The 24,322-nt window shown below is 41.9% G+C and overlaps 1 protein-coding gene across 2 annotated transcripts; it reads left to right on the top strand.

Moving 5' to 3' along the window:
- Positions 1–7,229: 7,229 nt before the first annotated feature.
- On the top strand, positions 7,230–22,264 carry crlf1a (cytokine receptor-like factor 1a). Of its 2 annotated transcripts, none has more exons than XM_030044721.1 (9): positions 7,230–7,527; positions 11,432–11,710; positions 13,127–13,256; positions 14,691–14,860; positions 18,437–18,594; positions 19,922–19,996; positions 20,122–20,215; positions 21,235–21,419; positions 21,547–22,264. In XM_030044721.1, exons 1-9 carry the CDS (start codon positions 7,455–7,457, stop codon positions 21,568–21,570), a joined length of 1,188 nt encoding a protein of 395 aa, XP_029900581.1. In that variant the 5' UTR covers positions 7,230–7,454; the 3' UTR covers positions 21,571–22,264. The 2 variants fall into 2 exon arrangements, with proteins under 2 accessions (XP_029900581.1, XP_029900582.1); XM_030044722.1 differs by having other exon boundaries at positions 21,235–21,423.
- The last annotated feature ends 2,058 nt before the right edge of the window (positions 22,265–24,322 follow it).

The following is a 24,322-nucleotide window of genomic DNA, read 5'->3' as shown; positions in this document are numbered from 1 at the left end:
TCACAAAGTCTTTAAAGCAAAAGTCTGCATGTTTAGATAGAGGTTCAGTGACAGGTCAGATTCCTGACACAACTGGTCTGAAAGGTGGATCTTTACCATGCTTATGTATTTTTGGGAGGCCGTACAGAATTTGTGTAATTGGACATGAGTTTGTACAGTACTGGAATTCCTTTTTAGATATCCATTGTGATTTCAGGGCTAACTTAATTAGACTGTCGATCTGAGACTTCATCGATTGGATTCCTTTCCAATTCTTTACATGTGGGGGTATGCAGGTGTTGAAACATTTTCTTATTGTAGTACTCAGCGTCAAGGATCACAATAGGACCCTCTTTGTCTGCATTTCTTATAGTAACCTTGCCATACACAAATGCATTAATGTTTTGCATCCTTAGATGAAGGCTGTTTACACTATCAACATTATTTTTTGGTTAGCCAATAAAATAAAGTGGTAAGTTTAGTTAGCACTCTGCCATACTCTGGTACTCATATTCTGACATTTTTACATAGTAGTCATACTATTTTTTTTTTTTTTTTTTGGCTGTGCTGCCTTTATCTTTAATGAACATTGTAGATTATTCAGCACAACCAAATGAGATGGAAAAACATGAGCTGAGGGTGCATGAGTGTGGTGTTGATATTTTAATGAAAGGCTTTTATTCTGCTACATGTACTATCTGTATTGCTCTTATGAGGAATGCTTTGAACTGACTAACAGTTGGTGACCCTTGTTTATCCTCCGTGCCCAGGCTTTGTGCTAAGTCCATTTAGTGCTAAGAGGAAGTAGTCAACCAAAGTACTACAGCATGGTGACACAGCACAAATGTGGCCACATCTCAGCACTATCATGTTTCCTCTCCTCTCCTCTCCTCTCCTGTATAAAATATCAGAACAAACTCAATACAATATCTGTAATTACATGTTGTTTAACTTTAACTGACCTGTATTCACTGGAAGATGGTGAGACTTGTCTCCTCTGCCTCCTAGCTTTTCATTAGTGACTTTGTTTTTTTATTTAAATTTTTTTCTTTTCCTCAGACTTCATACTATGTACTACATAAAATAACTCATGCTTGCCCAACTCCAACACAAAGCACACATTGCAAATGAACATTTTAATGCGAGAGCTTCATTTTTAAAAGGCAAAGATTATAAGCATGTGTTTACAATTTAGAATACTACAGTGTTGGTAAAACACTGGTGTAGCCTAATGAAGGCCAGTTGTCTGTTTGGTTTGGTAGAAGCACTGCAGGATTTTATTGACCTTTTTCCACAGTGTGGTAATGGCTTGCTATCATGCGAATGTGCTGCTCTCTGCTGTCTGAAATTGGAAACACAACCAAATGTGAGCCCTCAGCACGCCCATTCTCTCCCATGTTGACCACAGACAGTGCGCAGTCATTTCCCACTGGCAGCTTTTTATGACAATTAGCAAACAGAGTTTTTTCTCTACATATGTAAGATCATTCCACTGAGTAACTGCGCCTTCCGGTCCTATTTCCATGTGAACGATTCATCATTCTCACCACGACAGGTCTACCCCGATTCATTGTTGACTCGGTCAACTTTGGGTGGCCCGGGCTGTCACAGTGTACGTTTCAGAGAGATGCTGAAGATGAAAGCAGTCCCGGAGCCCACATCAACACTGTGCCAGCTCTAATAAACATTCCCTGCCCATAAAGTCGTTATTCGACCACCAAAAACAGGAAGACTGTATAGACGAGAGCGTAATCCTTGCTTTTTCAATTTTATAGTGGTTAATGCCTTGATGCCCATCACAAACAACACATTGGGTCCAGATGGGAGGAGGCACAAATAGAGAGAGAGAGAGGGAGAGGGCGAGAGAGAGAGCAGAGGACGAAGAGAGCATGGTTGATGTACATCTGTCATGCATTATTGCGGCGAATGCCAGTGCTGCTATCCTGGCTTCAGAAACTCTGTGAGGAGGGGGGCTAAGTGGTCGTCCTTAAATCAGTCTGATTTCTCCTGCTCTCTGCTTCTCCTTTTTAGTGACTAACAGAACACACACACACACACACACACACACACAGAAAGACACAAATGCATGCACAAACAATCACACTTGCCCTCTTTCTTTCTCTCAGGCCCAAAACTGTGTCTCCTTCTAAAATGTGTGTGTGTTTCTGTGTTTGCTTACATGCACGCATGCACACACACACACACACACACACACACATGCATGCAAACACACACACACACACACACACGCGCAAACACACACGCACGCAAGCTGGTGCACACAATTCCCCTATGAATTCCTCAGGAAGGAGTCAGCCTTCTTCATTCCTCTGGACACAACTTTTCCTTAACAAGGTACTGACGGTCCTGACCTCCTCTTCAAACAAACCCTTCCCTCCAATCAGCGAGGATTGTGGAGCTGGGGCTCAGCCGAGGCCTGTGGGTATTACAGAGGAAATGTCCTGATTCTCCTTGATTACTCAGTCTCCCTCTCTCTCTCTATCCCCCCTACTTCTGCCCCCACTCTCTCTCTCTCTCTCTCTCTCTCTCCAAATGTCTGTCTCTCACTCGCTGCTGTCTCAAACCCATTCTCTAACTTCATTCTCCTCTCTCTCTCTCTCTTGCCCTCTTTGCTCATGCTCTTTTTTCCCTCATTCCCATCTTTCTCTCTCTCTCTCTCCCTGTGTCCCTCCTTCTGATTTTCCCCTGGTTTGCTCCTCAGGGTTTTGCTAAAGGTCCCAGTCTCCTGATGAGAGGCTGTTGGCCATGCCCACCTCCTTAAATGAAACCTTTTCTCTCAGCCACATTAAGGAAATACACAAGGGGAGGCTGGCACATTGTTAATTCATCTCTCCAGGTTCTAGGAAAAAATGTTAGGAGACGCAAGAATTTAACTGCCCACAATCCTGTTTGTTAAATTTGTACAAAGTGCCCCACAGACATACATGAGTGGGGAATGGCACAGCTCTTATTAATTGCCCTCAGGGAGCAGTCAGACCAAAATCAAGAGCCCAGCTTCACATTATGTCGTGGGAAAAAACTGTAAGTGCTATTTTTTCCTCCTTAAGTCTAAGGAAGAAATAAAAAATAAATATGATTCTGGAAAACCAAGTTCCCCATTTTCCCCTTAACTTTAATGCTTTGAAATAACCGACTTAACTACAATGTGTTTACATTAACCCTATATCCCAGCAGCTAACCCTATTAAACAATTTAGAGGATTGACTTTTTGTTGTAACAATTTTATATCAAATGGAAGGTTATCTCAGTCATATTATCTTACAATTTGAGCTGAAGATTTTATTGTTGAACCTAGCTTGTCAATATTTTTATTGAGTCAGTGTCTCACATCATAAATGGGAGCTAGAAAATTAGACAGTTACACTGAATAGGCCTTTAACCAAAAGAAAACAAAAATACAAACAAACTAACTAAATTATATTTTAGCATTTTCCTGTTATTAAAGTGAATTATTTCAGTGTATCATGAATATAACAAAGTTGTTTGACTTTGTTTTAAATGGAAGTACTAAAGGTTTTAGCTACTGTGGAAAGTCTGTTTATGCTTGTTTACATTGTTGTGTGGTTGCCAGGTAAAGCCCTATTTGACATTTTTGTGGAGAGCAGCCAAGAGAAGTTTGTGACATATGAGCCTATCTTCACAGAAAATATCGGGGGAAAAGCTTGAGAGCCTTCTCAGGAGCAATTTTGTGACTGTGACCACAGATTCCTGAGGATTTTGCTCAATTTTGTAATGAAAAGACTCTCGATTTCAAAATGCATAAACCAAACCACCACACAGAGCTCTGTAAGCTAACTGATGCTGTGGTGAAGGGTCTCTGTAGTTGGACCCATATTTGAAAAATTTATCACTGGAGCTCAGTAACATGCTGGTGCACATGCTTCATGTCGATCCACCCCTGCCAAGCCTGTGACTCACTGTGGGTCCTGACGCACAGTTTGTGAAAGAGTGCACTGGAATGGATTTGCACGACATTTGTCTTGCTTACTATTATGCAAATTGCTGTGTGGATGCTGAAAGGAATAGAGATGTAGCTGACATGGAGTCTCAGATGGTTCGGCATTGGGAACCAGCCGTCATCTGGTGTCAGACATATGCCATTGGTTTATATCGAGCTTGTGTTCCCATGTTGTGGTTCCTGCCAAAGAGATTTAACACTGTGTCCTCCCATGACTGACATCACTACAGAGTAGACCTCCTTATTTATCACCAGCATCACCTCTGCTTACTTCTGTCGCTCTTTACTTTCTCTTTTTCCTCACCCTCTCCCTCTTTATCTCTCTATGCTTCTGTCTGTTTGTCTCTGTCACGCACATCGTCTCGCACTGTGTCTCACTGTCTCTCCACACTCTGTCTTGTCTTTCCCCCTCTATGGTGGTTTGGATTAACGGCTGTCTGGTTGGAAGATGTGGGACGTAAATAGCACTTTGCCTTTGTGTGTATGCGTGTGCACTCGCCTGTGCATGTGTGTGTCAGTGAGTGACAGTATGTCAGCACTTGTGTGTATGTGTGTGTGTGTATGAGCATGTGTGCGAGAGAGAGAGAAGCAGAAACAGTGTGTTTCTGATATTAAAATACTGTTGTAGTCTAATGAAGGACAGATCTATATTTGGTTTGGTAGAGTCACTGCAGGATTTTATTGACCTTTTTCACAGTGTGGTAATGACTTGATATCATGTGCTGCAAATGCGCCGTGAGTGTTGGCGTGCTGGAGGTGTGAACTCGAGAGACAATGGCTGTGATATAAAGACACCAATTGAAACAGTGACACAACATTTTCACTAACAGGGTGAGGACGGTGACGACGGTCCGTCATAAATCAACTATTCTAACTATGACAATGAGAATAGGAGCGAGAAGAAAAAGACCGGAAAAGTGACACAGCAGTCACAAAATTCCTTTCACATTTACTGGACGCGGCTGCCGGGGCACGAGCGGTAACTGCCCCCGGAACAAGAGTCCCCTCTGAGAGCAGAGAAAGGAGGACATTGTGGGCCGGAGGCCACAGGAACCCATGGGTCGACATGGCTGTTAGACTAACGTTCACTCTCTGCCTGGGCTCCTGCTGACTCACTCCTGGCCCAACCAGAAGAAGGCGAGTAGGACTAACTTGTGTGTGTCTTCGGCCACCATTAGTCAAACATTAGTCACAGCGTCCATTTAGGTGATAAACATGAACAGAGTTTCTGTTCTCTAGACAGACGCTGAGGCCCCAATGTGGATTTCTCAATCCCAATGTGACCTAATGTGATTGTATAGTGTCTCCCTGCTGCCGCTCCTCAGTCTTCTCCCTGCTGGCTTCTTGTCTCCAGGGCCTGTTAGAGCTGATGATGACAGACTGGGTGAATCCTGCATGCGTCACAGGACTCCCACAGAAATCCTGACTGGATTCCTCTCAGCTGATACCAAAACTGTGCCTAAGGGCAACTCTTCTTCAGTAGAAAAGTGAGCTGCCCTTCTCGCTCTGTGAAAATCCTTTTCTGCATTATTACACAGCTTTGTTGAATCCTTCCACTCCGACTGGCTGATGAACATATCCTAGTGTGTGTTATTTGACGTCTAATCATATCACTCCACAGTCAAGAAGTCAGGTTAATTTTGTTGAATTTTAATCAAATTTACTGGCGGCATTTCAACTACTTTGTGCCAAAAGCACGCGACTCCATGGTTACGGAAGACAAACACTCTGCTAACCAAAGCTGGAAACACGAAGGGTGTTTTCAATGTCAGTTTTGATTTACCCAGTGAGCATGAAACATTTAATTGCTTGTTAGGGGCAGAATTTCACCACAAATCTAATCCGATTTTTATATGCTGGTATATGGTTGCAGTTCTGCTATGCCATGGATACTCTGTACAGATGTTTCTGTGGCTACAATCCTGTTGGAGTTTTTGGGTAACTGGTGTAGTTTTGAAGCTTGTAAACTACTCAAATCGTGTAAAATGGAGTCAAATGTTGGACATCTTTCGAAAGCTGATCTGTAGCCTCATTAGCCTCAATTCCAATCGGGGTCTTTATTCATGCTGTCAGGGGCAATTTTTCCGCAGTGACCCACTCACTGCATATTTTATCACTAAGACTGTAAGCAAACTAACCAAACCTGTGATGTCATTGTTTACATTAAGCCAAGGTGGCTGTGCCTGTGTTGCTTATGAATATAAAGTGTGTCGTATTTCTTAAACATTGCTACACTTGCAGTGTTACCCACACAGTATGATCATGTATTAGCCTTTAAAATATTACATTTAAACAGTTTAACTTTCTGTAGTGTTTCATTTTTTTTAATGTGACATAGAAAACCTCCAGTTTATTGGGCCCAGTGGCAGTTTTCAATGGTTAAAGGTTAAAAAAAGTGACACTGCTATTTAGCCCTACTTATCTGACCTCTCCTCGCCTCATATATCATTTCTGTCATGGGCAAAGTAATCAAATTCCCTTATATGAGATATTTAGAAAGAAAGCTGACATAATTTACATCTCAAGTTATGAGAAATCTATTCTTTGATTCAACAGCCATGACTAAATTTTTGGACTTTGTTGCAGCGCAGTCATAAAGAGATTTAGGGTCTTTACCATGTGACACAGATTTCTGAATTAGTTGCATATCAGTGCCAGTATAATATCTTGTACAGTAGCCCCCAAGGCTACTTGAGTTATTCAACACTTCATAATAAAAGCCTCTCATCGTCTGTCCTCCCTGGGTCAAAACAAACATAATTCAAATAGGGAACATCATACATGAAACTACTGGTGGGTTCAAAGAGCTCTCCTTATAATGAAAACAGAGGATCTCTCTCACACTCACCAGGCCTGGAGAAAAAGGAAGACAGAGAGAGACAGAGAGAGGGAGAAGCACAGAAAGAGAGACTCATTTGGATTTGGAGACCTTTCCTGTAAGACTCAGTGACTCAACAGCCTCCTAGGGGGGAAAAAATAGAAAAGCAGCAACCTGAGGCATGGAAAGTAAGGGAGACAAGAGTGATTCAGTGAAAGTGAATGGCTCTGTCTCTCCTACCCATCACTGAGGGGGGAGAGACAGAGAAAAGCAAGGAAAGGACGGAAAGAGGGGGGAAATGACTGGCGACTGTGTGGGAAGAGAGAGAGGAGGGGCTTAGAAAGTATGAACTTGTGTATGATTTAGCTGCAGGAAGCATTAAGAAGAGAAAAGGCTCCAAACAGGACGTGATAGTCCCATTGTTTTACCCTTTATTGAGGACGGTTGCCCTTATGACTTCCCAGAGGCCGACTTTTTCCACTGGGTCACACTTTTTCTAGAGCGTCCCTCTGCTTCAGAGAATTGTCTTGTTAATAAAATCCGGAGCATTCAGCTTGAACCCGTGCTGCTTTTCCTCTTTCCAGCGTGCGTAATTACTATCCAGGATCGATAGAAGCGTCCAAAAGCGAGATCACAACAACGCAGAGGCGAGGATTCAAGACAAACTTCCTTGGAAAGATGAAATCCGAATTGGAAATCTGCTTGGTGTTCCTCACGCTGTACGTCCCCGGCGTGCTGTCCTTCTCATCACGTAAGTTGCACATAGATGTCCATCGATGCGCAAAGTCTTGGTGGTGGAGGGTTTGGTTGGTTTGCATGGGCTGCAGTTTGGTTCTCAGCGTGCCGAGATCAACACACAAGTTGAGGCACTACAGAGCTCTTACTGTGAAAAACCCTCTATGAAATTGATTAGAAAGTCCAAGCTGTGAATGTTATAAGGCGAGGATAAAATTAGACTATTACTAAAAAGCACCAATAATCATCTAGCAAATTTTGGAAGGGCACAATGCAAGTATCACACCAATACCACAAGTTTCTGTGAGGATACATAGTGATATTATATGGGATTTAAAAAGCATTTACAACCCACAAGGTCAATATAACCCCACTGTTGACAACCATAGACACAATATAAGCCCCTGTAGGAATATTAAAGGAAGATTATTGGGATACCACAGTAGGTTGAAATGGGTCTTTAAAAATCATTACCACAGATGCTATACGCAGATACATATGCTATGAAAGTCCCTGATGGAATATATAGGAATACAACATTGATTTTTTTTTTTTCTCATTGGATATGTTACATGGCTTAATGCAGAGCAATGAAAAAAATCTGTGCAAAATAACTGCAATTCCATAGATTCTTCCCTTACATAATATTGAGTTCACTTGCTCGGGACGCTGTCATTTTGGGTCCATGATCAACTTCTGGACACATTAAAAAAATGACAAAATGACACGTTGTCATCTGACAGGTCTCTGGCATTCGGGAGCGTGCATTATTGATGGGGTAGCGGTGAAGTATGGGTCGTATGCCCCGGTATTGCTGCAGAGCAAACCCTCCCAGGAGGTTGAATTTCAACAAGTCAGGCCATAATTCGTTTAACACATGGAGCATGGGGCTTTACGGACCGCAACAAAACAGTGACATCATTAGGTCGGGTCTCGGAGAGCGTTAACCGGCAGCTTAATGCACAGTAATGTAAATAAAACAAAGTTATGTACGCTCCTCGTAAGTGGCAGGATTATTTTATTATTATTATTATTATTGGTGAGCTCATTGATGAAGAGGAAACCTTTCGTCAGCTTCTCCTTTTGCTCATCCTTTGAAAGAGACAGCTAGAGGAAAGTCTATTTTGGGGGCCCACGGGCCTTTATCATAAAGCTGCCCAGCTGTTTATTATAAGGCCTAATAGGTCATTACTATTTTATTCACTCTAATAATGGTGCCTTTATGCCCTTCACTCACTGTATGCTTTACAGATTGCCATAATAATAAAAAAGCTTTTTATGGCGTGGAATAGCTTACTGTGCATAAAGTAACATATAATTGGATTTTAGCACAGTACATATAATTTGACTACAGAAGCCAGGAGCACTTTTTAAGTCTTTAAGACCTGTCAGCACAGAAAACAGACACATTTATAATACCAGAAAAAATTATACACTTACATACAGAAAAAAAAAAAATAGGCTGGGAAAATGTCTCCACCTCCTATGACAGATTAATACATGGAGTTCAGCCTGAAATTAATTTCTCCTCTGAATCACATTTACATTTTTCAAATCTCCCTCCTGTAGTTGCTCTACTCTCCTGTCCTGAAGTTTAAAAAGCAGTTCTTACTTTCTTCAGCACTTCACTATCATTTGTTATTTCAAGGATGGTTTTGATACATCTGATGTCAGGGTAATGTGGCTCTGACCCTTTCACTACTTTTTAATGACTGTTGTAAATACAGGTGATCCAGGAATTTGAGCCTATTGTGTTGTCACACCTCCTTTATGTTGCTCTGGATAAGTGCATCAGTTAAATGCCTAAAATGTAAAGACAAAATTGCCGTTGTCTCCTTATACTCTCTTTTCAGAGGGCGTTGAATGGCTCCCTGTCACTAAATGTTGCATGACTTCTCCTTTCAGTTCACTCGCTGACATTGTCCTGTCTAAATGGTCCACACGTATCTGTTTTGTACAGCGGACAGAGGAAAACACAGTGTTCTTTTGAACTGCCGCATGGACGATTGAACAGTAAACAGCGCTTTAGAAACAGGGGGGCATTACAGGCCTTTCATGCCACCCTTGAAGACTGACAGCATAACCATGAGTGTCAAAAAGCGGCTTCCATTTTTCAATCTGTCTCAGACACCAGCTGTCAAACAAAGGCTTAAACTCAGCCGTAGCCGGTGTTTATCTTGTTTGAGTCCATGCTGAGACGTTTTGAGACCATTTTGTCGGGGATTTGATTTGTTGGTTTTGTTTTTTGTTGCTCTGTTGAGTCCTTGTCTGTTCGTCTGCCGTGCAAATAACGAGTTTCATTACAAAATGAGATATCAACCGAATAAAAGGAAAACACCCCTCTTAAAAAAACATTGCTGTCATGAAAGCAAAGTAGCTGTGTTTTTTTTTTTTTTTAGGATAGGCTCATCAGTTTGTTTGTCTTTTTTTAAGCCCTGATTGTTGTATTGAGGGAGCAAAGATTTTCCAGGATTGGTGTATAATCTGCTGTGAAATCCTTTGCTCAATTGGAATAACCTGCCTATGTCAACAGAGAGAATAGTAAATATTAAATGGGCATGTGTGCTATTTTATTTTCATATTCCACTCTCAAAGGGTTAAGCTCTTCACCTGCCCTGATCAAGAGGGCTGAAACCTCCACAAACAAATCACATTTTACAAGCCATTTCCTCCTGTGAGCTTGTTGAGCAGAGACAATAAACAGCAGTAATTGCGTCTATCTCTGTGGCGGTAAAACTGGAAGGCGGGCCTCACACCCCGATCCAGGAGAATGTCCTGAATAAGTAAATAATGGTTGTTATTCAGCTGGATCGGCATATGATTGGCTAATCATGGGCCCTTCCTGTCTGATGACATGGATATCAAGGCCGTGTGTGTGAGTGTGGTTGTGTGTCAGCATGTTCAGGTGCAGGTTAATGTGTGTAAAGTATTGTGTCTGGGTTGCTGTTATGATATAAATATAATGGTGTGGAGTTACAGTCAAATTAACTTCTTCAAAAGCTGCTCTTCGCAAAAGACCACACAATGTCTGTCGGCGGAGGCAGCTGGCAGTTAAATGGATGTGGCCTCAGGCAGAGATTTGTAGTGGTCTGACAAAGTGTTGGAGGCTCTCACTCATTCACTGCATAGTCATTTCTCTTACGCACATGTTTGCATACTTTTGTTTAGGTAGGGGGCCATCCATGCTTTTTTTTCCCGCCAGTGTACACTGTCAGAAATAAGGATAAAGTAGGAGTCCATTTCTGTCCCCCAAGGTAAAATCTACACAAATGTACCTCCTGGGGCTGATTATTGGACCTCAAGATAATTATGTGTACCCTTTTCAGAGTCAACACATATGTTCCCAAGCAGTAAAAGGTACACATATATATACAGTTACCTCTAAATGTTAGGTACAATGTCGGGAGACAGCATTTGCTAGAGCAAATACAATAAATATATCAATAAATAAATAAATGAGATAAAATAAGTTTTCTAGATTTGTTGATATGAAAAATAGGTAATATAATCATCCACTCAATGTTGTAGTTATAATATAGGAACAAGACTTTTCTCTGTAAGGTACAAACCACAAAGGTCCAAATAAGTACCCATTGTCACCCACTACCCTCTAATGTACCTTGTACCGCCCTGGTGATTAGCTGTTGTACCCCTAAAGGTACAATTATGTGCTTTATTTTCTGAGTGTACCTGAAGAATGTTAGCTCTTCTCTTCTCTTCTCTTCTCTTCTCTTCTCTTCTCTTCTCTTCTCTTCTCTTCTCTTCTCTTCTCTTGCATCCTATTTCATCCTGTTCTGTCATTACCGAGCAATCCTCTTCCTCCTCCTCCTCTCTTTGCTTGTCATTTTCCATTCAGCTCCAACATATCAATTCATTTCTTCAGCTGCCTCATTCTAACATCCATGTCTTGTCCTCCTCAGAGGTGGCAGCCATCTACCCCCAGGACCCCGCCCTGCCCATTGGCTCCAGCCTAACCGCCACTTGTCGGGTCAACCCTGACCTCGGCCTCCACGCCAGCTCTCTGTTCTGGACGCTGAATGGCCGGCGACTGCCCAGCTCCTCCTACAGCGTGCTGAGTCCAACCGCCCTCAGCGTGACGCTGGCCCAGCTCCCCGCCTCCCGGCAGCGCTCCGGTGACAACCTGGTCTGTCACAACCCCGGGGGACACGTCTTGGCCGGCTCCTGCCTCTATGTCGGCAGTAAGTCAGAGCATGTTACTCAGTGGTTACAGCGTCGTGCATTATAGCAAACTCCAAGGAGAATTTTTTTCAGCTTGGTTTCATTTATCCCGTGGTCAGGCTTTTTTTCCTCCTTTACTTTTTCCATTTTTACCGTGTATTCTATTGGGTATTTTTGTTACTGTGGTGCCTCTCAGAGAATAACTTTATTTTCTCAGGGGGGAAATGTGTGGTATCTGCTGATCCCACTCTGCTCTTCTGTGAGGAAATGGTAAAATAAAGGCATGTTAGAAGAAAAACATAGGGCAGGAGAGGAGTGAGAGGACCAAGAGAAAAGAAAACAGGAGGTGAAAATGTAAAGAAGACAGAAAGATATAGGGGAAAAACAACAGAAATGTGGGGCAATTTTGTCCCCCCGCACTTGCGGCTGTATTTTATATGCAGTATATCTGCCCCGGCCCTCAGGCCAGCAAGAGGCCTCCATGACTGTGTCACTGTGACGCTTTTACCACCTGTGTGGTCCATTACTCGCACTATCACTCATAGGGCATGGGTCTGACATGTGCTTTTTCACACACAAACACACACACACACACACACACACACACTTTTTGCTGTCTTTGTTCCTCCTTCACTCACAGTCTCTAACACTGAGAGAATTGGGGTTTGAGAGCAGAAAATATGTGGCAGTTTTCTAAGACTGTGCTGGGTGATGAGATGAAAAATGACTTCTGGGGAGTCGCAAAAAACGTAGCCATGAAGAAAAACGGATGCTCACATGTGCCTGTGTGCACTTGCAACATGCACACACACACACGCACACATGCACACTCTCAAATACACATACACCGCAACGCGCACACACATGCATACACAGGGAGTTACAGTCAGGATCCTAATCTCTGTGTGACACTGGTGTTCAGCACCCTCTGTTCTGAGAGAAGAGGAATGTTGGCAGGGTTCCTGAGTCTGACCAAATCAGACAGCACACACACACACACACACACACACACGCGCACACACACATACACACATGCACACACTCAGAAAAGAAGCACACCAATTTCTAAGGAACATCACTAGTCGGTGAATTACACTCAAGGGGAGGCTCAAGTAATGTCTGAAGGTAACTTTTTGCCCTGACCTAAAAGTTTGAAAGTAAGAGCTCACTTTCTGACCCACATGCTGTCCTCTATTCTTCCTCTCTCCTTCCTCTCTTCCCTTCATCTCACCGTCTGCATCTTCCCATGTCCCTGCGTCTCTCACTGTAATTCTCTTTCTCTCTTGCACACTTCATTAACCCTCTCTGCTTCATTTACTTTTTGTCCATCTGTCGCTCTCGTCACCCCCCCCTTTCACTGTCTCTTTCCCCTTCTCCTTCTGTCTCTTTCTCTCCCTCTGTGTCTCCCTCCATCGCTCTCCCTCTCTCTCTCCCAGTGCCTCCAGAGAAGCCGGTCAATCTGACCTGTTGGTCCCGGAACACCAAGGACCTGACTTGCCGCTGGGCTCCTGGAGGACAGGGAGAGACCTTCATCAGGACAAAATACACACTCAAGTACAAGCTCAGGTATTATACAGTACAGCTGCACTAGAGAAAATAGTCGTTTAATGCACAATCCATTCTTTATTTTCCATTTTCATTTATTGTTTTTTTTTTTTATTTCAAATAAACAGTACATCAACAAAAGCTTGTGTCATATAAGAAGCAAAAACAGACAAAGAAAGTAGAAAAAGAAAAAAAAAACGCCCCTCCACCCAAAGGTGTCCTTTCTCCCTTCTATTCCTCCACCTCCCCACCCATCCAGGATCCAGGCCACCCTTCCCGACTTGAAGCTACTAATCCACTACTGAGTCTTAAAACCATCTTTCATCTTAAAACAAAAAAACTAATGAAATCCAATAAGCTATAAGCGGAAATCATGTTCCAGATCAAACCCAGCTTGTTTCAACAGTTTTCCTGAATGTTTTCTTGAAGTGTCATTTTCGATTCATTAATGGTTTGATCTGCTTAACATGATCGGGTTTAAGATGTCGGCACTTGTTGAAACACAATTGGAAACAAGTGGAATTATTTCACGCCATCAGCGGAAGTTTTCTTTTGTTTCAGGAAAATATGATTTGACTGAATGTGAGACCACATGTATTGTAAAGACAGACAGATTTTTTTTTTTTTTTTGCAGTGTATGTCAATAACAGCTGCATACTGAAGACCAGCTGTAGAAACTGTCGTAATAAACATATTTTTTTCATTTTAAATAAGAATTTGAAAAAAATAAAATAGAAATGACAAGAGTTTTGCATGATGCCAACAAACTAGGAACCAAGGTTATTATCGTTATTCGTCACTTCAAAATCTAATGAAATAATGAAAACTGGATGTGTAAAAACATCATTGGAAAATTAATTGAAATAAAAATGAAAATGAAGCTTTTCAAAAAAAAAAAAAGTTTTCGTATTTGTCAGTTTATTTGGTTGTTCATCTGTGAAGACATGTTTTTAAAATTATTAAATTACACAAAATTACACGATACTTTTTCTAACCTTTTTGAATCTTGCCCCTCACAAATACTCCATATTACAAAAAAAGACTAAACCCTAACACTGAAACTACTAAAGACTAAACTAAAGCGCATAATGAAGCATTATGAAAAAATAAAACTGAACTAATCTAGCAAGCCTGCTTCAAAAAGTCAAAATGAAATACAAATTAAAAACTAATGAAAAAATACAAAACTATAATAACCTTGCTAGGAACGCAGATCCACTTTCTACCGCAGCGCCCTCGGGTGCACCGACTGCACAGAGATCTTTAATTTCGATCAGACCGGGGGTAGACGGGGACTTAATGAAAAAAAAAAAAAAATCTGTCAAGGCTGTTAGGGCCGTTACTGTTTGTGCTCTTGCATTATACAACAGATTCTACCAGGAGAAACCTTGTTTGCATTATCACAGAGACAGAAATGAGGTGTTTTAGTGTTTCTTGCGCCGTGCTTCCTCTCAGGTGGTACGGTAAGGAGAGGGAGTGTGAGGACTACAGTCACACCCTGCCCTACTCCTGCTACATCCCCCGCGACCTGGCCCTCTTCACGCCCTACGAGATCTGGGTGGAGGCTTCCAACCAACTGGGCTCGGCTACCTCTGATGTCATCACAATGGACATCCTAGACGTGGGTGAGTGAATGAAAGAGAAAGACAGAGACGGAGCGAGAATGCGAGTGTATGTGGGTGAACTTTGACCCTCTTGTTTAAAGCCCCTGTTTTAAAGCTTAGATCCCGTCAGTGCACCCTCAGGCTCTGATCTAGGATGGCCTCACCTCCCCCCCCGCTGATGCGAGCCTCATTTGCAGGGTGGGAAAAGGTTAAAGAGGGATGCCGCTCTCCGTTCAAGGTTCAAGTTTTGGTTCACCGGGTTCCGGCTTTGGGAGAAAGTTGTTCGCAAACACTAAACGGGCTTAATGTTAATACCATTTGAGAGGTTTTCCCTTTTAAAGCCATGTTACACGTTCTCAACCTTTAGTTCCACCCAGGGGTTTAGTGAGGTTTAAGGAAGTGGAGAGTGCAACAAGAGAGGACCCTTCCAATCTCTGATTATCACGAATATGCACGCATGCACACTCACCACACACACACACACACACACACACACATGCACACAGACAAACACATATCCTTACACATGCAGACACCTGGGCAGGCGTAGGTGTATGACTGATGTCAAGAGATAGGAAACGCCCTGTCTTTCGCTGAGCTCATTTTCTTTTTACTCATGCTCACTGGACACACCGGCTGCACAAAAAAACACACATGCACGCACACACACTAACATGCTCACTAGCTTCCTTTTATGTAGTGAAGGAATGTTCCAGGCTGATCCTCTAACCTAATCCTGCCTCCAAGCCTTCTGAAGACCCCCGAGGCTCGAGGAGTTTGAGCTTTGAGGCTTTAAGACTTGGACCTGAAATAATACAATCTGATTAGCCTGGAACTCCTCACCTGGTTCACTTGAACGCGGCGTTAGGGAAATGTGCTGTGAGAGAACCATATAGAGTTTCAGGGGTGAAAACGTCACTGGCAAGGAAACAAGTGTCCATCAAATTGTAATCCCTTCCTTTCCCCCAATGTATGCACACAAGCATGCACATACACACATATGCATGCACACAGACACACACACTTCCCCCCGAGGCCAGGGCAGGGCATAGCAACAGTATGGAAACGGAGAGTTGTAGGCGGACTCGGGTGCTCCGTGCATTTGTTTCCACGTTGCCTTGCCAGTCTTTCATAGAGCAGTTTCCATTATCACCCACCGCTAAAACATGAAACAAAGCAGCCACACCTGCGTTGAGGGCTGTGAGTGACTCATGTCTAGGGTCATGTCCAATCAGTTATGAAGGCGAGGCGGAAACACCTACAGCTTTCTGCATTCCACAGCCATGGGGAATCCTCTGAACCAAGAGATTAAATGCAATTTGTGTTGGTGTCTTACACTGACATGTGGATGTTTTGGAAAAGACACACGGCATATTTTACCAGTGGTTCACCTGTAAAATATTATTTTATATTATCACTGTTGTCATATAAAGGGATAATACATTTGATTTCACTTCCTCAAACTATCAGAGCACCGAAACATTTTTACGTCCTCCTGCGCCTCTCCTGTGAAGAGCTTTTTTTTCCCTTTTACTCGGAGTTTCCCATCTTCTTCTCATGCTTCTGTCTTTTCTTTCTCCCTTGGGTCATCTTGTGTGTTTATTTGTAAGGGATGACATTATGAAATGAAATTGAGTTGGATGCCGAAATGATCTCAATAGCTCAAAACAAAACGTGAAGTTAAAATATGGTCTGCCACCACATGTTTGTAAGTCAAAAGGGATAATTGTTGTCAGATGAAAAGCCTCCAGCTTCGAGTCAAGCTTTTCAGAAACCAGAAGATAAGTGGGGAGCGCAGACCTCTGCCCGTGCTGAGCAGCCTTCCAACTCGCTGTTACACCTAAACATGTCATTCTTATCTCTTAAATTAAGTTATTTCTTCATCCCGCTGGCATACCAGTAGGATCTGGAATCAAGTCTCTACTGGCATTAGTTTCATAGGTATTGTATGCTTAGAAAGTATTAATCATTTGGAAGAGGTGGAAGTAACTAATTACATTTACTCACGTTACTGTAATTGAGTAGCTTTTTATATACTTGAACGTTTTTTTGAATATTTTTCATAGTCAGCAATTTTACTTTTACTTGTACAGTACAGTGCATTTTTCTTTGAGTTTTGTACTTCTCTACATTTCAAATCGTATCCATTACATAGAAGAACTGATCAATAACAGATTCTGGAACCTTTCACAATAAAAGCTCAGCCAGCAAAGATGAGAACAGGAATCTGGTTCTGCTTTGTTGGCTCTGCTTTCTGTCATGCCCAAGTGTCACAATAAAAGGTGCACAATGATAAACTGCACATGGCCGATGAGAGTGAGGACCATTTAGACTCAACTTGCAAAAATGTGGCATAAGTGTGGAAAAAAGGGGGGAAATATCAGTGAGCTGACCTGACAATGAGAACCATGTTGACTCAACCATAATTATATGCTTATTCCACACTTGTCAGTTGAGTCTACAGGGTCCTCACTTCAATCAACCCTCAGCGATTTTGCAGAATGCCCCTTTAAAAGAGTGCAGTTTGAAGCATGTTCTCTCCTCAAAGGAACTCAATAGTTTTTTTTTTTTTTTTTTTTTTACAGCAGTACCTCTACTTCTGTTTAAGTAAAATAACTGCAAAGTAACAGTACCTCTACTTGAGTAGCAGTTTGTAATACTCTTTCCACCTCTGTCATCTATCAGTGGAAACCCCTGGATCCCACAGATAATCAATGAAATCAACTGAATCAATAAATAATGAACTGCTCCTTGGTCCTAGGACCACTCTCTGCAAGTGACAGCACTTGCAGGGATGTGAACATCATCATTAGAGCGCTACAACACAGCCAGTGGCAATCACAACCTGAAAGAAAAAAACAAACAAACAATGAAAACAAAAAAACAATGGAAACTGCAATTTGGAAAAACACAGAGGTGCACATGGCCGTATCAGTAAGCTCAGGCCTGGCAGCACGACGAAGCACGAGGCAACCGTATCCCCAGACGTGTTGATTCATTTTTACCTGGCGCACTACCTGCATCTCACCGCAGACGCAGAGTTGCCCACATTTTACACTTAAGGCTGCATCTTTTTACATAAATGAGCCCATATCTACATTTTATGTTCTGTTATTGTTGTGTGCACTTACTTTACTGGTTAATCACACAAACACACTGGCCACATCTTTTATAGTTGTGTTTTGTGCATGGTTGTTCATCTGTCCCAACTGAATACATTTTTTTGAGATGTTGTGATGTTTTCTTGAGTTTTTGGTACACAAAACTTTTTTGACTTTTATTTAATCTTGCCCCGGACAAATTCCCCATATTGCAAAAGACTAAAACTAACACTGAAACTTATAAAAACTATACTAAAATGAAGCATTTTTAAAAAAAAAAATCACTAGCAAACCTGCTTTACATATTAATTAAACTCGATTTGACAACAAAAAGTTACAATGAAATAAAAATGAAAGCTAGTGAAAAATGCAAAAACTATAATAATCTTGCACTCTTCATATGCTTCATGGTTATTCTTCATGCAGTGGAAATGGAGACAGGAGCAAAAACCTCTTAATAACCTCCCGCATCCTCCTCCTCCTCCTTTTCATCCAGTGACTACGGACCCCCCATCAGGTGTGACTGTGAGTCGTGTCGGGGAGCTGGAGGACCAGCTGAGTGTTCGCTGGGAAGTCCCGCCCGCCCTCAAAGACTTCCTGTTTCAGGCCAAGTACCAGATCCGCTACAGACTGGAGAACAGCCAAGACTGGAAGGTGAAGGACACACGGCGACACAAAGACACAGGCAAACAGGCACATGCTGGCACATACATGCAGACATGCAGTATGTACACAGACACAAGCTCTCTTTCACTCACACACACACAGATACCTCACCACAGCACTGTCCCAGCTGTTTCCCATCCTTATGTTGTAATCACCTCTAATCTAGGCTGATTGAGGCCTGCGTTGCCAAATGAGTTAATGCTTTGGCCATTCAAAAAATTTCATCAATCCGTCATTTGCACCGAAGGCAGTGTGCACACCTGGGTTACCTCCACTCTAACTTGGAGGACAGGACGACTCAGATTTATTGCGGCACAACACAATGCGAATCCTTCAAACTACACAGATGGCGCTTCCCAGAATTCTTTTGAGTCCTCTGGGTAAGAGTGAAGATTCTTCAGTAATTAAGGGGGAATTACACAGATGTAATATAAGCAAGTCTTTGCTCGCAAATGGAAAAAGAAAAGAAGGGGAGTGGAGTGGAGAGGAGAGGAGAGGAGAGAGAGTGAAGGGATGAGACCGTTTTGAGGGAAGAGCGGAGACTTAAATCCAAGTGTCTTTAAGGGCTTCGTGGTGAAAACAAACGCCATCTCCCTCTGAACCAGCCCTAATCATGAGGTCATGCTGAGGAATGAAGGAATACATCTCGACTGTTAATGTCTTCAATATGGCAATAAAGAAGCTCGGCAGCAACTCCTGGATTTGGCTTCCTCATGTCAAATCATTAGCCCTCCAATGCCTGTAATTTCTGAGCTCTGTTTTCTGTTGTAGTTGTTCGAGGCAAGTGTTTACAGACAGAATGCCAGAGCAAAAGTGGTTATGAAAGTGGGGACAGAGAGAGGCTTATTAGCTTGTGTGTGTGTGTGTGTGTGTGTGTGTGTGTGCGCGCGCATCTGTCTCTATGTTTGCCTGCTCCTCCTGTCTGCATGTTTGTGTAGATGTGTACCTGTGGCATGCTTGTGTGTGTATGTGTGTGTGTGTGTGTGTGTGTGTGTGTGTGTGTGTGTGTGTGTGTGAGACTTGTGTGTCCATAGATTTACAACCGCTAAGAGAGAGCAGATTTTCCCCGGAGGACACAATCATGTTAAAATTTTTTATAAACATGCTGATTAAACGCTACTAAACAGTGTGGCGTGCATGCATGTTTAGGTCTGTGCGTGATTTGCAGTTGTGTTTTCTTCATCTTGCTCTTGGCTCACACCTCAGTTTTTGCCCATTCGTGTTTGAGATTGTGGTCGGGCCTAGAGGACTAAAGTTTTCTATGCTTGTGTGTGTGTGTGTGTGTGTGTGTGTGTGTGTGTCTTTTTCCATGTAGGTGATGGATGATGTTGGTAACCAGACATCTTGTCGACTGGCGGGACTGAGACCAGGAACAGTTTATTTTGTCCAGGTATGGTATGGACATTGGTTTATGTGTGTGTGCGTGTGTGTGTGTGTGTACATATGTTCATTAACAGGTTAATGTAGTTCAAAGTTTTAGTGGTTAATTAGTTAATGATGTTGTGTATTCTTCAGGTTCGCTGTAACCCTGTGGGCATTTATGGCTCGCGCAAAGCTGGAATCTGGAGCGAGTGGAGCCATCCCACCGCTGCATCCACGCCCCTCAGTGGTGAGCACACGCACACACACACACACACACACACACACACACACACACACACTTCAGGAAAAGATATTAAAGGAGCAATTCACCCAAATGAAAAAAAAAATCCCATATGCCCACTTGTGATTTGGTGAAGTTTCCAGTCCTGACACCATAACACAATTCGGCTGGATGGATATGTGTTGGAGGCTGTTGTATTGGGGTGCTGCAGGGAAGATCACAGCAGACTGGAAACCTCACCAAATCACACAGAAACACCCTGAATGTTTTGCTTGCATTGTGGTAAGTGGGTTTTTTTGTGCATTTTTGGTGCAGTTTTCCTTAAGTCAACGGACATTTTTTGGCACTTTGATCTGATTTGTTTTTTGTCCTTTCTGGAATAATTAAATTTTTTTTTTTTTTTTTTTTTAAATTTTAATCATGATATTCCGCATATGACAATGTGTAGAAACTCTGTTGGAAACTCACAGCTGATATTACACATGGTGCTGTTTTCCTCGCACTATGTCCCCAACCCGTCTATCACCATCAATTGTTGATATATATGAGATACTGAATGTTTTATTTTTCACTGAAGCCAGGATTTGTGTGAGGCCGGCACATTCTTCCACTGCTGGCCTCTGTTGATGCCAACATTTTCTACTGCTTCAGGCTGCTTACAGATTTCTTAAAAAAAGGCTTGGTTTTTTTCTGGGCTAGAATGTACAGAAAAGAATACTGTGGTCATAGGTTCCTACGAATCCCTTATGGCGGCCCACAGAGGACAGAAATTGCACTCACCTCTGAAAATTCAACTCAGCAAATTAATTCTGACGAGGATGAAGCAAAAAAAAAAAAAAAAAGTACTTCTGATTAAACAGTGCATATATTACCTGGACTTTTAACCATTTTTACCTCAAGCTACCATACACAAAACTTTTTTCTGACTCCGCTGTGTCCTCTCTCAGTGACCTGAGATGTTTTAACACCAAAAGTCAAATCCACTGTCTTTCTCGCTCCCTCTCCCATCCTCTTCTTTCACGCAGAGCGGCTGATGTCGGGCTCCTGCGACTCAAAGTCCAGCGGAGACTCCAACTCCACCCTGCGGAGGGAGCTGAAGCAGTTCTTCAGCTGGGTGCGGAAACACGCCTACGGCTGCAGCGGCATGTCCATGAAGTTGTACGACCAGTGGAGAGTGTGGATGCAGAAATCCCACAAAGCTCGCAACCAGGTAGGTAAGCATCACGAAAGGAAAGATGAGGCATATCCAATGATAAAATCATGCACGCACATACTAAAACAAACTATTTCCAAGAGCTCATTTCAATTATTTGTAACAGATTTTGTCTTTCGTTTAGGTACTCCAAGGGGATAAATCATAGCACACGCTACCTTTTACAAGCAAGCGACCCAGTCAAGACAGCAGATGAGCGAGTGTGATTTGTGTGTTTGTGTGTGTGTTTGAGAAGAAGAGACAGAAGGAGAGCGAGTGAGCTTGTATTTGTATGTGGGAGTTATAAAGACAATGCGCTCTGGATGATTTACATACATTTCCTATTCACGGACATGAGAGGACACCCAATAACAAACTGTGAGATTTGGGGTCTTCCTGTATTTGTATGCACCTTTCTCAGTCAATATGAGGACTGTTTGCCTGGCACGGTGCAATTGGCAAGGATTGAGAAGGTGTGATAGTCCTGGATGTTTCAGTATCACTGCATGGGAGGAGAAAGAGACCACATGGGCTACTCTGCTTTCTAAGAGGACATTGTGATTTTGTGTCGGAATAACCATCATCGAGGTGTGCTTATTATTGGCATGCATGACTTTGACATGTATAAAGACATTGGATGCGACTACATAGCTGCTCTGAATGTGCACAAAGTCGGTCAAGACAGCAGAGTCAAACAAGCTAGAAGTGTTCCTGAGGCATATACAGGTACTGTGTGTTCAACAGGGACCAAGACCTTTTTTGGATCTCATCTTAACACCCTTGGGATCTCATTAATGTGACTGGTGACTCCAATGGATCCAAAGCTCCATCTAGTGGTTATTGAGGTTACACTTCTGGAAAATGTCCACGTACAGTCCACAGACTCTTCAATCAAAACCTTAAATTCCACTGTATTCCTGATTTTTTTTTTTTTTTTTTTTTTTTTTTTTAAAAAAAAGGTCATTGCAGTATTTCCAATACAAGCTTTGTTATGTAAGAGGAACACGTGGCTGAATGCCTCCCCCAGGATTCATCTGTTTTTGAGTGCCAGTATGCGACTGATGAAATGATGGTGTCTGTGTATGGAGACATTACATTGCCTTTATTTTTGTACTGAATTGTACCAGCATATTTAAAAATGTATAAAGTTATGTTCTATTTCTTAAGTTATGTTTAGTTAGTAAAAACATCAATGACTGAAGTTATCGATCTATAATTTTGTTCTATAAAAAATGTTGTCACAAACACAAGGTCTGGAAATGAATTATATGCACTCTGGTATACCATAAACACTGATAAATGCAGCTCTACTCTGTGAAGGATATTGTTCTCACATTTATCTTGTTTTTTACTATTTAGGCTACTACATTGAGTATAACGTATGCTCGACAAAACAGACATGATTTGTCTATTTGCAATGAGACTTCTTTTATCAGATTGTCAGAATTCATATATGTGTACGCCATAGCTAATGTGACAAAATCAACAAGATATATGAATTTTCTTTCAATTTTACTGACAAAATAAGCAAAATACCATGATGGATACAATCTATCCCTTGCCAAATTGCCATGATATAATCTCCTAGTTTCTTTGGAATAAATTAGAAATGGGGCAGATGTTTTTTTGACCCTTATTACAACATTGGTGTCAGTTTTCTATTAAAATATGTCATTTTTTTAATCAGACAAAGGGCTGCTCAGTGTTTTCTGGATGTAGTTAGTCTGTGTGAAGTTAGACATTCTAGGTCCAGCAATGAAAGCCAAATTGCAGTGAAATCTGTTCATCTCTGTCAGCCATGATGTCCTCGTCCCACCACAGTGGGTTACATCATTTAAGATGTCTCACACCGCTTACTGCTTTGTCCCTCCGGGTATCAGAGTAACCGAAGACAGTGTGTAGTCTGTTGGTCTCCTGTCTGTGACATGGAAGAGTCCAGTTACTGAGCCCGTGGCCATACAGAGTCACTGGTTCTTAATATTTCAGTAGCTTCTTTGTGCTGTGTTTTGTTTTATGTTTGGTCATTGCTGTGCTCTAAAGGCTTTAGTTACCTCTGTCTTTATGGATAGAATTAGTATAATGAGTGTTTAAGAGAGCAAGAGTCTCCCATGCTGGAAACTGAACATAAATCTCTTAGCCTAAAGGTAATCCTCTTGCCAAAGGAGATATTTTAGACCTACAGGGTCTTGGGGCTTCTTAACGACTGGTGGGACTCTTCAGGTGCTAGACCCATGGTCAAAATAGGCTACTATGAGGTGTGGTGGGACAGGAGATTAGTATATGTTCAAGACTTCTAGATATGGCTTGAATGTCCATATTAAATACCCCATATTATATGAAAGGTACTTGTATTTGTGGTTGGCACCTTTTCATACATGGACATATATGTCTAATAAATATTACAAATACCTATACATCTATCATGTACATATACATCTACAAATACATCCCCAGTGTTTTGATTCGCGTTTGTTCTACTCAACAGACAAATGTTGAGTAGGCACATGTGCACCTAAATGACCATATAAAGACAATATGTTGTTTGCTTTAATATAAGAACATATAAAAGTTAGATAATGTGTATAGATATATACATATATATAGATGATATAGATATATATATCTCACATATTAGATTTTTGTATGGATATCAGCGTGGGAAACACCCAGTGAAATGCTAAAGTATGGCTGTGACTTGAAGGTCTGCTTTATTTATCAGCTATTTGATCAGGTAATTGATAATCATGTGCAGATTTTGTAAAATGCAAATACTTAGAAATTTGGGGATTTTATCGGCCTCTGTAGAATGTGAACAACTTCATTTTCCATTCCATGGTTATCACTACATTAACATTGAGTTTGGCTAATTTCCAAGAGCAACACCTGAGCAGAGCAAGTTCTTCAATTCTTAATGGTATGTG

The sequence above is a fragment of the Myripristis murdjan genome, chromosome 22, assembly GCF_902150065.1.
Source record: "Myripristis murdjan chromosome 22, fMyrMur1.1, whole genome shotgun sequence".
NCBI classification, from domain to species: domain Eukaryota; kingdom Metazoa; phylum Chordata; class Actinopteri; order Holocentriformes; family Holocentridae; genus Myripristis; species Myripristis murdjan.
Note: the sequence above shows the minus strand (reverse complement) of the source record. Positions and strands in the feature narration are given on the sequence as shown.

Excerpts from the sequence above, each read along its gene's own strand:
- crlf1a (XM_030044721.1), top strand. The coding sequence starts at position 7,455 with ATGAAATCCGAATTGGAAATCTGCTTGGTGTTCCTCACGCTGTACGTC. Across the intron at positions 11,711-13,126 it reads CTCCTGCCTCTATGTCGGCA|TGCCTCCAGAGAAGCCGGTC; the intron begins GTAAGTCAGAGC and ends TCTCTCTCCCAG. Across the intron at positions 20,216-21,234 it reads TGCATCCACGCCCCTCAGTG|AGCGGCTGATGTCGGGCTCC; the intron begins GTGAGCACACGC and ends TCTTTCACGCAG.